Source organism: Triplophysa rosa, linkage group LG16 (assembly GCF_024868665.1).
Source record: "Triplophysa rosa linkage group LG16, Trosa_1v2, whole genome shotgun sequence".
Lineage (NCBI taxonomy): Eukaryota > Metazoa > Chordata > Actinopteri > Cypriniformes > Nemacheilidae > Triplophysa > Triplophysa rosa.
The window spans coordinates 9,367,261-9,380,731 of NC_079905.1; the positions used below are offsets into that span (position 1 = coordinate 9,367,261).

The window sequence follows — 13,471 nt, forward strand, 5'->3', positions numbered from 1 at the left end:
ATCCTTCTAAAAATCACATGACACCACTAAATAAAAGTTTTTAATTTTATTTTAATGCAGTATTCTGTATGCTGGACAATTGTTCACAGTTTTATTGTGCTTCAGTTGGAATGTCAATAAACGGAAAATCTTAACAAAATGCTTGTTTGTAAATGAAATGCTTTTCAAAATGCAGCTTCGGAGGCAGAACCCCCTAGAAAAACACTTTCGCACGGGCAGTGGTCAACAATTACATGGCCTACATATCCCCTTATCAAACTCATTCCGATGTTATTTAACATTGGAAGACAAATTGCACAATAAAAAGATCATTTCTAACAAATGACTGCATGCAGTATAACTACCATTCTTATGTTTTGAAAATTAATGTAAAATTGAAAATATTGACTTTGTCATTTGGTGGTGTGTGACTGAGGTTGGACCATGTGACCATCAACATAAGTTTTTCTCTGTAATAGTATTCTCAAAAAAGTAAGATTGACCCCACAAGTTAAAATATGAATGCAGCAGCCTTAAAGTTTTTTGTTGTACGTTTACGAATGTTTTCTTTACAAAATGAAAATCAAATGGATCCATATAGAGTTCATACATCAGCACTTAACAATACAAAATCATTTTCTAAGCTAAAATGAATTGTACATGCTCTTAAAACCATTTCAACTAACATCACTAGCAAAAGTAAATAAAAGCCTACACGAGAAATATCTGTGGAATATTCCGAAAAATGAAAGCATAAGTACTGCTTTATACAGAAGGCACTACTTGACACCCAACAAGCCCAAACACACACAAATGTTGACCTATTGTTTAGTATGGGTAATAAGGTCACAAACATATCAATAAACCCATTCTAACATCCTTAAACTACCATCCACTCTGTGTAGTACTGAGAAGATTGGCATCTTATTCAATTTCACATTTCTAAACAACACTTAAAATGTTCTGCAAGATACAATGGCTTCAAAACAAAACACAATACACTGCTTCCTTCGAGTGCACTGCAGGGCAAATTCCCTCTTGTAATATGAAATATCCACCTTGGAGTGTGTAAATCATTCAGAACCTGGATCTGTGACAAATACTGTACATTTAATATTGAATTACAGTAAAGTGATATTAGTATAAGAATTGATGTGGTTAGCTGTAGGTAACTGCCTTTACCTGTCAACTCACCCAACATTACTGAGACTTACTGATATACTTCTGCTGGTTTTGCATTTGCTTAATGGGAAGATACAGTTTGTCTGCATGTGTTTGTGTATTTAAATCTCTGTGTGGCTGAGACGTATGGAGAGTAGCATATCTCAGGAACACTGCGGCACACCGCAATGGTATATAGAAGTGCTGTGCAACCGTATTTGAAATTATACTTTCATAAGTTTACATGTCATTATAACATCCAAATACGGTAGAATGCCATTTTCTCAGTTTCCCATTTCTCTCTGCTTTAAAGGTCCAGTCAGTGAAATATAGTGGCAAGGTTGTGAATTGCAACCAACCTCACTCCACCACTCCCCCTCCCTTTCGAAACACTAGACGGCTGACAGAACATGGCTAATTACATGCAAGGGGACCCGCGGTATATGTAGATAGAAATAGCTTATTCTAAGGTAATAAAAACATAACGCTTCTTTGTGTAAGCTCTTTATACACGCCTGAAGGCATAGCTACGTATATTATATTGCATTTCCATCAATAGATCATCCCAAAAACCTCCGTTTTTTTTAAATGTCTGTACACAAGTAAAATCTAGAGCCTACAGGCAAACGTATTTAGGAAACGTGCAAATATCTGTCAAAGTCACACAGAAGAGGCATTTTTTGCATCAAAACTTAAATCTCCCCATTTATGAAAATGCTAATGTAAAATGTAGAAATATTTGAATATAAGGCTGCATAGTGTTGTGCGATCATTTATGTCGATCTGAACTCCTCTGCTAAACTCTGTAGTTCTTGGTCTTCTGTGCTGCTTTGTGATTGGCTGGTTTTTACTGGAATTTGTCCGTCATGTTTCTGAGGATCAGACCTAAAGGAGTAGAAGAGAAAATTACTCAAATTTTACCCGGTAAAATTTTTGAAAATTTGAAAAAAAAATTTGTTAGACTATGCTTTTATTTGTTTAGATGAATGTGGTGTGATCGTTCACCTCTCTGCATCAAAAATGCTGTTTGGTAGTGGTTGATTGGCAGTCTCAGGCAATGCCAGGGCAAGCAGTGCGGCAAGCAGAGGGGTGGAGCCAAATATCACCATAGGCACAACAGGTGCATGGCGTCCAAGCAGGTTTATTAGTGGAGCTAAAACTCCTCCCATGCGTGCGAACATAGAAGCTACGCCAATACCCGTCTGCCTGTCGAAAGACAGAAAAGCTTTCCACATAGTATATAGATTTACAGTTCTAGATGATTTTGAGCAAGGGGTGGTAGTCTCGGCTATCACAAATGTCAGCATTATCACAATCTGGGCTTTAAGTATTAAGTCGAAATAGCAGCAGTTTCTGGTCTTTATTTGTGTCACACTTAAGGTCAAACTCAACCCAGAGAGGTGGATAAGAAGAACGTGCTGGCCAAGCATTTGGTCATCATGAATGACACTTACCATCTGTTTCACAGCATGATGACAAACAGGCCACTTCTGTTACGATATCTGAGAGAACACTTGTACATATTTTTCCTCCCTGCCTATATCAGGATGCAAAAACTGCCAAACTGAGCCTTTGGCCATTTCATGTTTATCTGTTGCTTTCACACTTTAATTGTAGCCTTCAGTTAAGATTAAGATTGTGTAGATGTGTGTACCTGAGAACGGTTGGGATAAGTTCTGCGGAATAAATGTAGATGATGGCAAAAGACGCTGTAATTCCAAATTTCCCCACCATGGCTAAAGCGGTCCGAACATTAAAACTGTCTGAAGTAAGGAGAATAAGTAAACAATGGAAATGAGTAAAACAAAGAAAAAAGTAAAAACAAGCATTTTGTTTAGTGTCCTCAACAAATCACTTGAGTACACTTATGCTTTAAGTGTCCATCTGCAAGGTTTTAATTGTTGATCAATGTGTCAAAATGACTGTTTACAGTTCTTTTTTAGCATCTCACACTGTGAACATTCCTAAAACAGCTTGTCAAAATATAAATGGTTCAACTTTTAAAAACATGTTTTCACAGCTGTGTGCATGGCCTGTAATCCTCAAATAGTGTTAAACGCTGTTGATGTCTCAAACTGAAAGTCTGTACAGTACAGTGTTGACCCAAATTGCAGCTTGTGGGATCATGGGGGACCACTAAAACACATCTCAAAACTAAGAAAGAGACGTTTTTGCATTGTCTGTTCTGTTACTAGACAAGAATAGGTGTGAAATAAAAATGTTATGCAATTATTGTATATTTCAAGCGGCTGTGCCCATCCCTAAAATAGAAAGGTAAAACGTTTCAAACTTAGAAAAAGAAAATTGCTTATACTATACAATACTTATACTATGCCCTAAAAGTACAGTATGTACTGATATTGCTAAGGAAAAGTATTTCGTATTTATTCATTATTTCTTATATAATGTTTACTGTATATACTTACATTTACTAATTCAGTGACGCATCACTTATTTGAATTTATTGTTGTGGGTAATATCAGCCGTTTAAGTGTTCATACACTTTTCATCAAGAGTACTCGTATCAACATACTATGATTTGGGACATAATTCTTCATTTGAATACTAGTATGGATAGTACGTGAATTGAGATGCAGGGAAAGAGAGTGGCTGTCGTTTCATTTGATTGGTCACCTTCTGGAATGGCGAGAGTGAGTAGACACGCCCCTCCTCCCACAGCAAGGAACACACTCAGCGGGATTCGCCGACTGTAGGGCAAGAGGACCAACACCAGAGACCTTGCAGGTACTTCTACCAATCCAAACATGAACTGAGTAAGATAAAGGTCTACCCCCAGGTCAGACACACCAAGAGACAGCCCATAATACACCAACACATTAACAAACCTGCAGAAACAAAGAGAAAAATCAGTTAAGAAACACTTTAATATGCACTGGTTCTTGAAACTTGAAATGCTGAATTTTTGCATGTTGTTATTACATTTGTGACTTGGTTGGACATGGAAATTTTAACTTGTCTGTCTGGAACGTAACATAAAAGTAAATTATGCAAATTATGTAAAGCACAGGTACATTTAAAGACTCTAATCGCACCAGATGTAGTACAGTATGAGAGCCCTTTTTCTCATCTGTGGGGTCCGAACTAGGTCAGCAGCAGTATATTGAGTCCGTCCTTGCGGGACCTCACTTCGCTCCACCTGTGACAGCAGGAACAGAAATAAAATAGACTCAGAGAATCAAACTCAGTTAATTAAACTTAAAAGTTGGCACAGATAACAGTTTCCACTACAGAATCCCTACATCTACCTTTAACTTCAATTTCAATGGCAGACTTCTTTCACTCAATGGCCGGATGGTGAGAAAGTCATCTCCTTGTAGCCCTGGTGATTTAAACCGCTAGCTTCAGTCTATCACTTCCTACAGACTAATAAACAAAGGTCCCCTTGGTAGACTGGTTGCTTAGGGTGGGTGATGGTTGTCATGGTGATGATTACAGAGCTCATAGACATTTTTATGGGATTTGAGGATCGTGCCAGAGGCGTGACGAAAAAGAGGGGGGGGTGAAAGAGAGGACAGCTCACAAGAAAGTCTGTTTACCTGAACGGTGGGAGGTAACACGCAACCATTAACCATGGCCGCCTTACGCAAAAGAACAATCGCTTCCTCTTTTCTGTTATTCACCAACAGCCAACGGGCTGAATGTGGAAGAACCCTGTGAAAGAAAAAAGATAAATTTATGTTGTAAGAGTGATAAAGGGAAAGAAAGTGATATACAGACAAGATGTAACACAGAATCTTAAGTACTGCTTTTACTGTTTTTTAAAAGGCAACCACATAGATTCTGATCCTAGGAAAATACATAAAATCGTATTTTATTAGCGATTAATAGTTCTAATAGTTCTTCAATTTAGTGTTTACAGTATTTATTGTTCTAACCTTGTTTTAGTTCCTATATACAGTCGTGTCCAAAAGTGATGTCCAACTTTTGAAAATGGACAGCTTTGCTTTAAATGTAATTATATTGTTAAACATTTCATAATATATCACCGCTGACCTTCCGAAACCTTGTATGTCCAAATTGGCTGTTTTTCTGGAAATGGAAAAAACACTGTACATTTAAAATATTAAATAGTTTACAAGCTCATTTTAATACTTTTTTATGGTTAGATTTTTACAAACACAGTGACAAACATAAAGGGTGACTAAAAATAATGATTTATGACAAAATCAAGAAATATGGAGATACAAGGTTTTGGACACCAGCGATATTTAATATTTAGTATTAACGACTACATTTATGTTACATAGTTGTACTTTTTGGTTTGGTCTGAGAAGAATTTGTATATTTTGTAAAATAAAAAACATATTCCCAGATATGCTAGTTTGTCATTTTGCCAAATGTTGTCTAATAAATACACTGTTTGTACACCTCAAATATGTTTATGATTCAATTCAACCTGAGGGGGCATTAAAAATATGTGTTAAAATGATTGTGTATAAAATTAAATTAAAACAAAATAAAATAAAAGATAACATATGTTTTCCTTTAATAAATACATGAAACAAGTTGAATAATAGTTTTAAATAAACTTTTAAAATAATTATTTATACATTCTTTTATCAAATTAAATTAAAAACTTCCAAATACATCTAAAAAATAATAAATAAAAAAACATCTAATAACAGCTTGTTAAGGTAAGAGGTGTGCTTTCAGTATTTTTGTTGAAAGAGAACAAATATGTATTGAATTACTAGTATATCATGCTTTTTTTTCAGGCAGAATTCCCACATGTAATATTGTATATGCGTTGTCTCACCAGATATAGAAAATAAAGAGAAATCCTGGTGCAGAGATAGCAAGCTGTAGCTTTCTCCAGTCTCTGATGAGATAAGCAACACCTGCAAGCAGCATGTAGCCAAAACCAAAGAAATAGTCGGTGAAGATGCCGGCTAACATCCGTCTCTGTGTGCAGGTCCATTCTGTGCCTATGAGGAGTGGGTGAGGATCAAAGTTAGGTTTGTTTGGCATTGGGGTTTAAGGGCTCAATCTGGGATGTTTAGCTCTAATGTAAAGAAAATTGTGAGTTTGTTACTGCTGGCGTTTAAACGTGTCAATACAATGTTGTGGTGAACCTACTTATTAAAAGTATACCTTCTGTCACTACATGAGATCGAACCCATGATCATGGCATTGCTGGTGCCATGTTATACCAGAGCTAGAGGAACATTAGAAAGTTTCTCTGAGTTACTTCAAGGCTCACCAAGCACAAATGCATTGATTATCACTCCCGAGACTGTTGTTCCTATGATGAAGCGCAGGGTGACATAAACAGGGAAGTTTGGAGCGAAGGCAGCGGCCACACCAAACACTGTCTGAAGTGCTAAAGACAAGAGCATGGCAAACCTTCTCCCATACCTTACGAGAGAGACAGAAAAAAAGAGAGAGCATTGATGAGAATATGGTGATGAAATCTTGGATGAAATGGTATTTATTTATTTATTATCCAGATGATGACACAGTGGAGGTTGTGATAAAATAACATATATAATGCAAAGTGATGTGAACACAGAAATCAAATGGGTTGAACGATATAAAGACAGAGCGAAAGACTCTGGGTTGTCCGGTATTGCCTAAACAAAGTACACAAGTCCATGTGTAGATGCATATGTGTGTGACTAAAGTGTACCTGTCTGCCATAGCTCCAAATACAACAGCCCCTACAAGCAGCCCCAGCATATAAATAGATGAGCCCAGACTGTTTAGACCTGCCTTGTCACAGACCAGATCCCACTGCAAATGAATACACATGAAACCATATTAGTTCATAAAAAATGAATTGAGAGTTACTTAAAAGAAAACATTACCCAAGAATGACATCCGGTAGAACAGGTGTATTATATGCATTGTGCAGAGAGTTAAGCGAGTGACAGTCAAGATCAGCTGTATCAATGCAAACACGTTAATATAAACAACATAATAAATATTATAATTAAATACGCTACAATATAAATGCATATTATTGCCTAATAAACATTAGGCAATAAACATTGCCTAATAAACAAACAAACAAATTTTTTATTTGACTTATTGATGTCATGGTTCTGCCCCATCTTGTCTTGCTTTTCTTGAGCTAGTGGCAGAACCATGACAGAACCTCTTGTTTTACGTGGAGAGAGAAGTTTTGGCCCACTTGGCCTTCCACATTCTCTTTCTCTCCGGTGTCTAGTCTCTGTTCCCGCCATTTCGTCTCCTTAATTGCTTGTTATTAGTTTCATGCCCCACACCTGTTCCCTCTTGATTTGTCCCCTTATTTAATGCCCCTGTGTCCTCTGTCTTGTGCTGGATCATTGTACTGTCCTGTCCTGTAAGTCTAGTTTATTTTATAGTTAGGTGATGTGTTATTAGTCTAGTCTTGTTAGTTCCTGTTTCCATGTTTTGTTATGGTCCCCATCGTGGGTTTTTGTTTTGTTTTATTAAAGTCTTGTTTAAACCCTTACCTCCCGCCTGCACTTGGGTCCTCTGTCTCTCACCTCACCCGAGATCCATGACATATTGATATTAATAATTAGTATGATTAATTCTACATTTTACAAGAGCTTCAACAACAACAAAAAAGCCAATATACAAGTAATATGTAGCATAATGTACAAGCCTATCAATATTACCTCTGTGACAGTTGTGCTTTCGAACACCTCGTGGCTGTACACCCATCCTGTTGTACAACTTGAATATGCACTCTGGTTTTCTCCAGAAAAAACTGTGCACGAATGCCCAGACAAGAGAGAGATACTCAAATTCACGTTTGAAACATTGCCGTCGTTAGATGACCGGTCCTCGGGACGTGAACCCCGACAATGGTGGGGTGGCGTGGCGCCTGTGAAGACGCTCGCCATCATGTGGAATGCCAGAAAGATCTGCGGTAGACATATCCATACATACAAAAGCTTCTGATATCTCCCAAAGCCGCCGATCGTGGCCAACAGCTGATCGAAATTCATTTTCGACTTTCCGAGTCGCATGGAAGATCTTCCGAGTCGCTTTACACCCCCACAATAATACAGATGTGTACAGTGAAGCTCAACACGAGAATCTGGATTTCTGCATGCACGTGTAAGAACCAGATAATATAAAAAAACCAATTGTTTTTATCCTGGAACAATTGTTTCCTTCAATTCAACAACAGAGATCAATAACACATTTACGCAGCTCCAGCTTGTGCCATTCCGTATTGTTTCATTGACAAAACTCTATAACGCCACAATAGAGAAAAACAAATACTTTTACGAAGACGCGCAAGAAAGTGCATTTTACGCACCGAAAACTAAATGGTTAGATAATAATGTTAATACAAAGGTTGAAGTCTGTTAATGTTCCCTATTAGGCGCTTTTCCCATCCATCGCGACTGTGCACTGGTTGACTGTTTTACCGAACAAAACACACACCCCGCGCGCGCTACGCTTGTTACGAAACCTATGAGACAGACTTGCGCACAACAACACCAAGTGTGAACGGGTGTAATACTTTCGCTCGTACTGCCAACGATCATAAGGAACATATAAATGATGTTAATACGAACATCATATGTACGCTTCTGTGCTATTAAATTACACCTGCAGAAATGGCACGCCCATCATGAGGCTGGCTGTGCATCAAAGCATGGGTAACGTTAAATTAGTCCCACGCGACTCCACTGCACAAGAAAACAACCTCTGGTTGAAAACAAGAAACGTGATACCGTGACAGAAACAAATTCATGCATAAACAGTTTTTATTTTACAGATTTTATATAATGTAATAAATACCAAAGTGTATAAAATAAAGAAAATGGATTAAAAACCATAATGGAAAAATCAATCAGTATGAGTTTGTAATAGACTGTGTGCAGACAAATAATTTATTCCACGTAGCCTACGTCTTTAGCGAATAACAGTTGTAGCGTGATCACAACTCCTTCCTGGTGGAACATTCTTCCTAACTCAGTCCGGTCAACCATCTCTCACAACATTCAAAAAACTACTTAAAACCCTCTTCTGTGAATACTTGACAGGCAAATGAAAAAAAAACTCTCTCTTTCTCTCAACCTCTCAACAGGTATTGTTCTGGCTTTGTGGAAACTAGTAACTTGGTACCTATTGTATTATTGCTCCTGTATGACATATCGCTTAATTGCCCCCCGAACTCTCTGTAAGTCGCTTTGGATAAAAGCGTCTGCTAAATGTAAATGTTATGTGGGCTTGGTTACTTGAAGAAAACGATAAATAAAAAACAAACAAACATCCATGTACATATTAGCCTACTTAGAAAATATGGCAAATTAGGGCAGACGCAGAATGGAAATCCATAACAGCTATATAAGTTTATTTCAATAGAAAAACTGATTAAGACTACCAGTTCAGAGATAGAAAATGTAGTTTATTGGTGTTTTTTATTACATAAATTGAAAAACATTCAAATGAATTGTGTAGTTTTTATATTGTACAGGTTGTTTCCATTTCCCACTCAATGAACAACACTCACACAAACTTCAGACATCTGACAAGAGGATGTAAATTCAGTGTTATGAGGCCCAGAGCCATTAATGAGAGTTACGGCACTCGCATACACCTCCATAGGAAGAATGGAATGCGGAACTAACTCGCGTCATAGTCATGGGGCGTCCGACAGGTCAAACATTGCACTGAAGCCCATTCATTTCGTGTCTCCCAAACGCATTTGCTGTACAGTCGGTGAAAAAACTGCATGTTTTTACATTTTAACGAGTTGGCAGTTGATATTAAATGTTAAAATTAAACACAAAAATCTTATATTCATATTACTCCCCAAGATAAAATGCTGCTATAAATGTAATCAACGTAGTAATAACCAGTGAACGCGATGTGCTAATTTTTAGCAAAATGTATGCGAATACAGTTGTTGTCATCTGTCCCAGTAAAATCCATTTAAATTGACAGCACGGATTTGTTTTTGAGTGCTCCATGAACCACGTGACCACACGGCGGCGAGTTCCCACTTCTGATGTCATTGATTCCGAGCTGGTTGTGTTCAGGTGCTTTGTTGTCGGAAAGCACGGAGGACGCCAGATTCATGCTTGCCTGTGTCTTAATGTTATATGGTAATAGTTTTCAACCGTACATCCTACTGTATAGTATTACTCGTCAGCTTGCTGACTATTCTGGAATATTGGTGAAACATTCTATTTTTTGCAGTGCATAAAACATACAGTATACTTCAAATGGTTATTCATTATGTAAATATGTACTAATTTAACGACAAGACAAGGCAATGAAGCTGTTGCGGAAAAACTAACAAATCATATCTGTCTCATTAGAAATCATTCTCCCATCCGCCATGTTGATTGTATAAGGCCCGCCCGTCTCGGGAACTAAATGATTTCCCAACTTCCCAGTGGGAAACGCGACAGCGAGTACCGCTTGGGTTCATGTGCAATTTTTACCTCCGAAACTCATATTTCCGATGATTCCGAGAGCACGTGAAGGCAGCATAACTCTAATATTCAACGGCTCTGATGAGGCCCAACTGAAGCGGAATCTATGTCATTGGCCAAATAAATCAGAATCGGAACCAATATTCCATAAACATATGATCAAACAAACAATAACGTAAATATTAATCTGACAAAACGCAAAATGGACATTATATAAACTATCTGAAAAAACAACCCAACATCCCACAATACCTTGCGCGTGTTGCGTGCAAGCATAGCAGCATGTGTGGCGTCATTTCCGTCAATTGTGAACATGGAGTCGCACGGATTGAAGCTGAATTTCTGGGAGAATGGACCGAGACCCGGCCAGTTTTATTCGTTCCCAGGTAACAGCAGCAGCAGTACGGCTCCCGGATGTGGACCCATCAAACACACGCTGTAAGTTCGGTTCTGTTTTGTGATCTTTGTCATTATTAGCCGCTTAGTTTACAGTTTCGATTTCCCTGCGCTGTGCTGCATCATCATGGAGGAAAGTAACTGTTTACACCGGCAAATTGTCTTAAATAAATCTTTCACGTTCCTTAGTTGAATTTTAAGATGTTCTTACTTCAGTTTTTAAACGTTTCTCTTGATCTTGTGAGAAAGTGAAAGTTGAGTGGACAGTGATCGGCTAGCGTGTTAGCAATAATGCTAATGAGTAGACAAATATCATAACCAAGTTTAAACCTGTCTGGAGCTTTTGTTATGATGGCAAATTGTCATGAAATTAAGATGTACACAGCTGAATATTTATTAATAGAAATGAAAAAGGTGCATGTATGTATTACCGAGGATTCATGTGGGATCTTAATGACACTAATCATTGCTATATGCATGTTTACATTGAATTGTAATCATGTTTACTGATACATTTATAATCTCGTGTTTTACAGCAATCCCATGGTAACGGGCACATCAGTGCTCGGTGTTAAGTTTACTGGAGGTGTGATCATTGCTGCTGACATGCTCGGCTCTTATGGATCACTTGCGCGGTTCCGCAACATCTCCCGTCTGATGAAAGTCAACAACAACACCATCCTAGGAGCCTCAGGGGACTATGCTGACTATCAGTACCTCAAACAGATTATTGAGCAGATGGTGTAAGTATACATAATATAATTTGATTTAAACATTTTGCGAATATCATTTGTATTATTGTGACACTATGTCAAATCAAGCCAAAGGAGTAGTGTCTTCAGTCAGTGTAACATTATTTTAGAATATAATCTATATAATGTGTGTTTGTTTAGGATTGATGAAGAGCTTCTTGGAGATGGACACAGTTACACTCCCAAAGCAATTCACTCTTGGCTCACACGAGTCATGTACAACCGCCGCAGCAAGATGAACCCATTGTGGAACACAGTGGTCATTGGTGGATTTGACAATGGAGAGAGGTGGGACAATATCCATTTTAACTGCTATTGTTAACGAAGATGGTAGATGTCAAGTTGCAATTAAAAAGAGCTGTTACCTTTACTAAAACAAGTTGTGTTTTTGTGTCCATATTGTTTCCCTCCAGCTTTCTTGGGTACGTGGACAAGTTAGGAGTTGCCTATGAAGCACCATCAATTGCAACAGGATTTGGTGCCTATTTGGCTCAGGTAAATTGTTTTGGATGATGTCATCAATTTTACTGATACCTATGACATATCATAATGTTTGAAGTTGTTTGTTTTTGGCAGCCCTTGATGAGGGAGGTTCTGGAGAACAAGGTAGAAATTACTAAAGATGAGGCACGATCACTGATAGAGCGATGCCTTAAAGTTCTGTACTACCGGGATGCACGTTCCTACAACAGGGTAACAAGCTTTGTTCTTTTCATAAAGTGTCAAAAGTCGATTATTAAACGAAATAGTGTACAAATATTTGATTGTATGTTTGGAATCAGTACAATTATTCCTTTTCTTGGATCCTCCCCTAGCATGAGATTGCCATCGTGACAGCTGAAGGAGTTGAGATTATTGGACCACTGTCATCTGAAACAAACTGGGACATTGCCCATCTGATCAGGTAGGCTGAAATGATAATGTATCTGTGAATATTAGCTCATATATAAAGTGCATAGTTATATTATGAATGCAGATTGACATTTTATTGACTTTTCAATTGCTCTGTTTTTATTGCAGTGGTTTTGAATGAATGCTAATCCTGTTTTGGCACTTGATCTACAGATATGCTCTTAGCTCCACCAGATCATTATTGTATTGTCAAGACTACAGTTAGTTTTGTTTCTCTCTCTTTTGTTATACATTAATAAATTTCATAACGTTGTTTGGTGTGTCCTAGGTGTACTTTCTTATATGTATTTAAACTGCCCCTTGTTGACCCATAACTATCCAGTCAAATGAACAAACATTCATGCTGGACTCTAAAAATACCTTATTGTTTTGTCCATAATGTAACTTGGAACATTCTTGTTGTATAACCTCAAAGTGGAGGTCTTCATCTGATTTTGCTTCCAAATTTTACAACGCACATCAAGTGCTATCTTAATACAGTACCAAAATTGTCTTTTTGATTCAGTGGTTTCTGAAGATGAGGGGCTATCATCCAGATTCCAGCTTGTTTCTAGTTTGTCTACCAAGACTTTGCACCAAAATTGTGTCCAGCAACAAGATATAGGAAGCTATAGTCTAGTACAGTGGTTCTCAAACATTTTCATTGTAAGGCTCCCCTTTGTGTTGGGTGTATCGCTTTGTGCCCCCCTCTAAATAAAGACTTACGATCTTAAATTGTAATTAAACGAAAAACATATACAATTACACACTGCTGAAACATTGATTGCACAAAATGTATGATACATTTCCATATGATACATTCTTCCATAATTTTACTGCTGTTAAGTCAGTTGAGAACCACTAATTACACATTAATTTGTTTGT

The 13,471-nt window shown here is 37.6% G+C and overlaps 2 protein-coding genes across 4 annotated transcripts; one reads left to right on the top strand and one right to left on the bottom strand.

The window, feature by feature from the left end:
* Positions 1 to 42: 42 nt before the first annotated feature.
* On the bottom strand, positions 43 to 8,592 carry si:dkey-166k12.1 (solute carrier family 22 member 13). 3 transcript variants are annotated; one of them, XM_057354295.1, is made up of 10 exons: positions 7,767 to 8,584; positions 6,788 to 6,891; positions 6,362 to 6,516; positions 5,918 to 6,086; positions 4,698 to 4,812; positions 4,194 to 4,297; positions 3,775 to 3,986; positions 2,795 to 2,903; positions 2,146 to 2,346; positions 43 to 2,025 (listed from the first exon to the last, which is right to left on the bottom strand). In XM_057354295.1, exons 1-10 carry the CDS (start codon positions 8,118 to 8,120, stop codon positions 1,914 to 1,916), a joined length of 1,635 nt encoding a protein of 544 aa, XP_057210278.1. In that variant the 5' UTR covers positions 8,121 to 8,584; the 3' UTR covers positions 43 to 1,913. The 3 variants fall into 3 exon arrangements, with proteins under 3 accessions (XP_057210278.1, XP_057210280.1, XP_057210279.1); XM_057354297.1 differs by having other exon boundaries at positions 47 to 2,025; positions 7,599 to 7,884; XM_057354296.1 differs by lacking the exon at positions 43 to 2,025 and having other exon boundaries at positions 2,215 to 2,342; positions 7,767 to 8,592.
* A 2,233-nt stretch (positions 8,593 to 10,825) lies between these two features.
* Positions 10,826 to 12,860, top strand: psmb4 (proteasome 20S subunit beta 4). Its single transcript, XM_057354452.1, has 7 exons — positions 10,826 to 10,985; positions 11,480 to 11,686; positions 11,837 to 11,983; positions 12,109 to 12,190; positions 12,272 to 12,388; positions 12,511 to 12,599; positions 12,716 to 12,860. Exons 1-7 carry the CDS (start codon positions 10,861 to 10,863, stop codon positions 12,726 to 12,728), a joined length of 780 nt encoding a protein of 259 aa, XP_057210435.1. The 5' UTR covers positions 10,826 to 10,860; the 3' UTR covers positions 12,729 to 12,860.
* Positions 12,861 to 13,471: the final 611 nt, after the last annotated feature.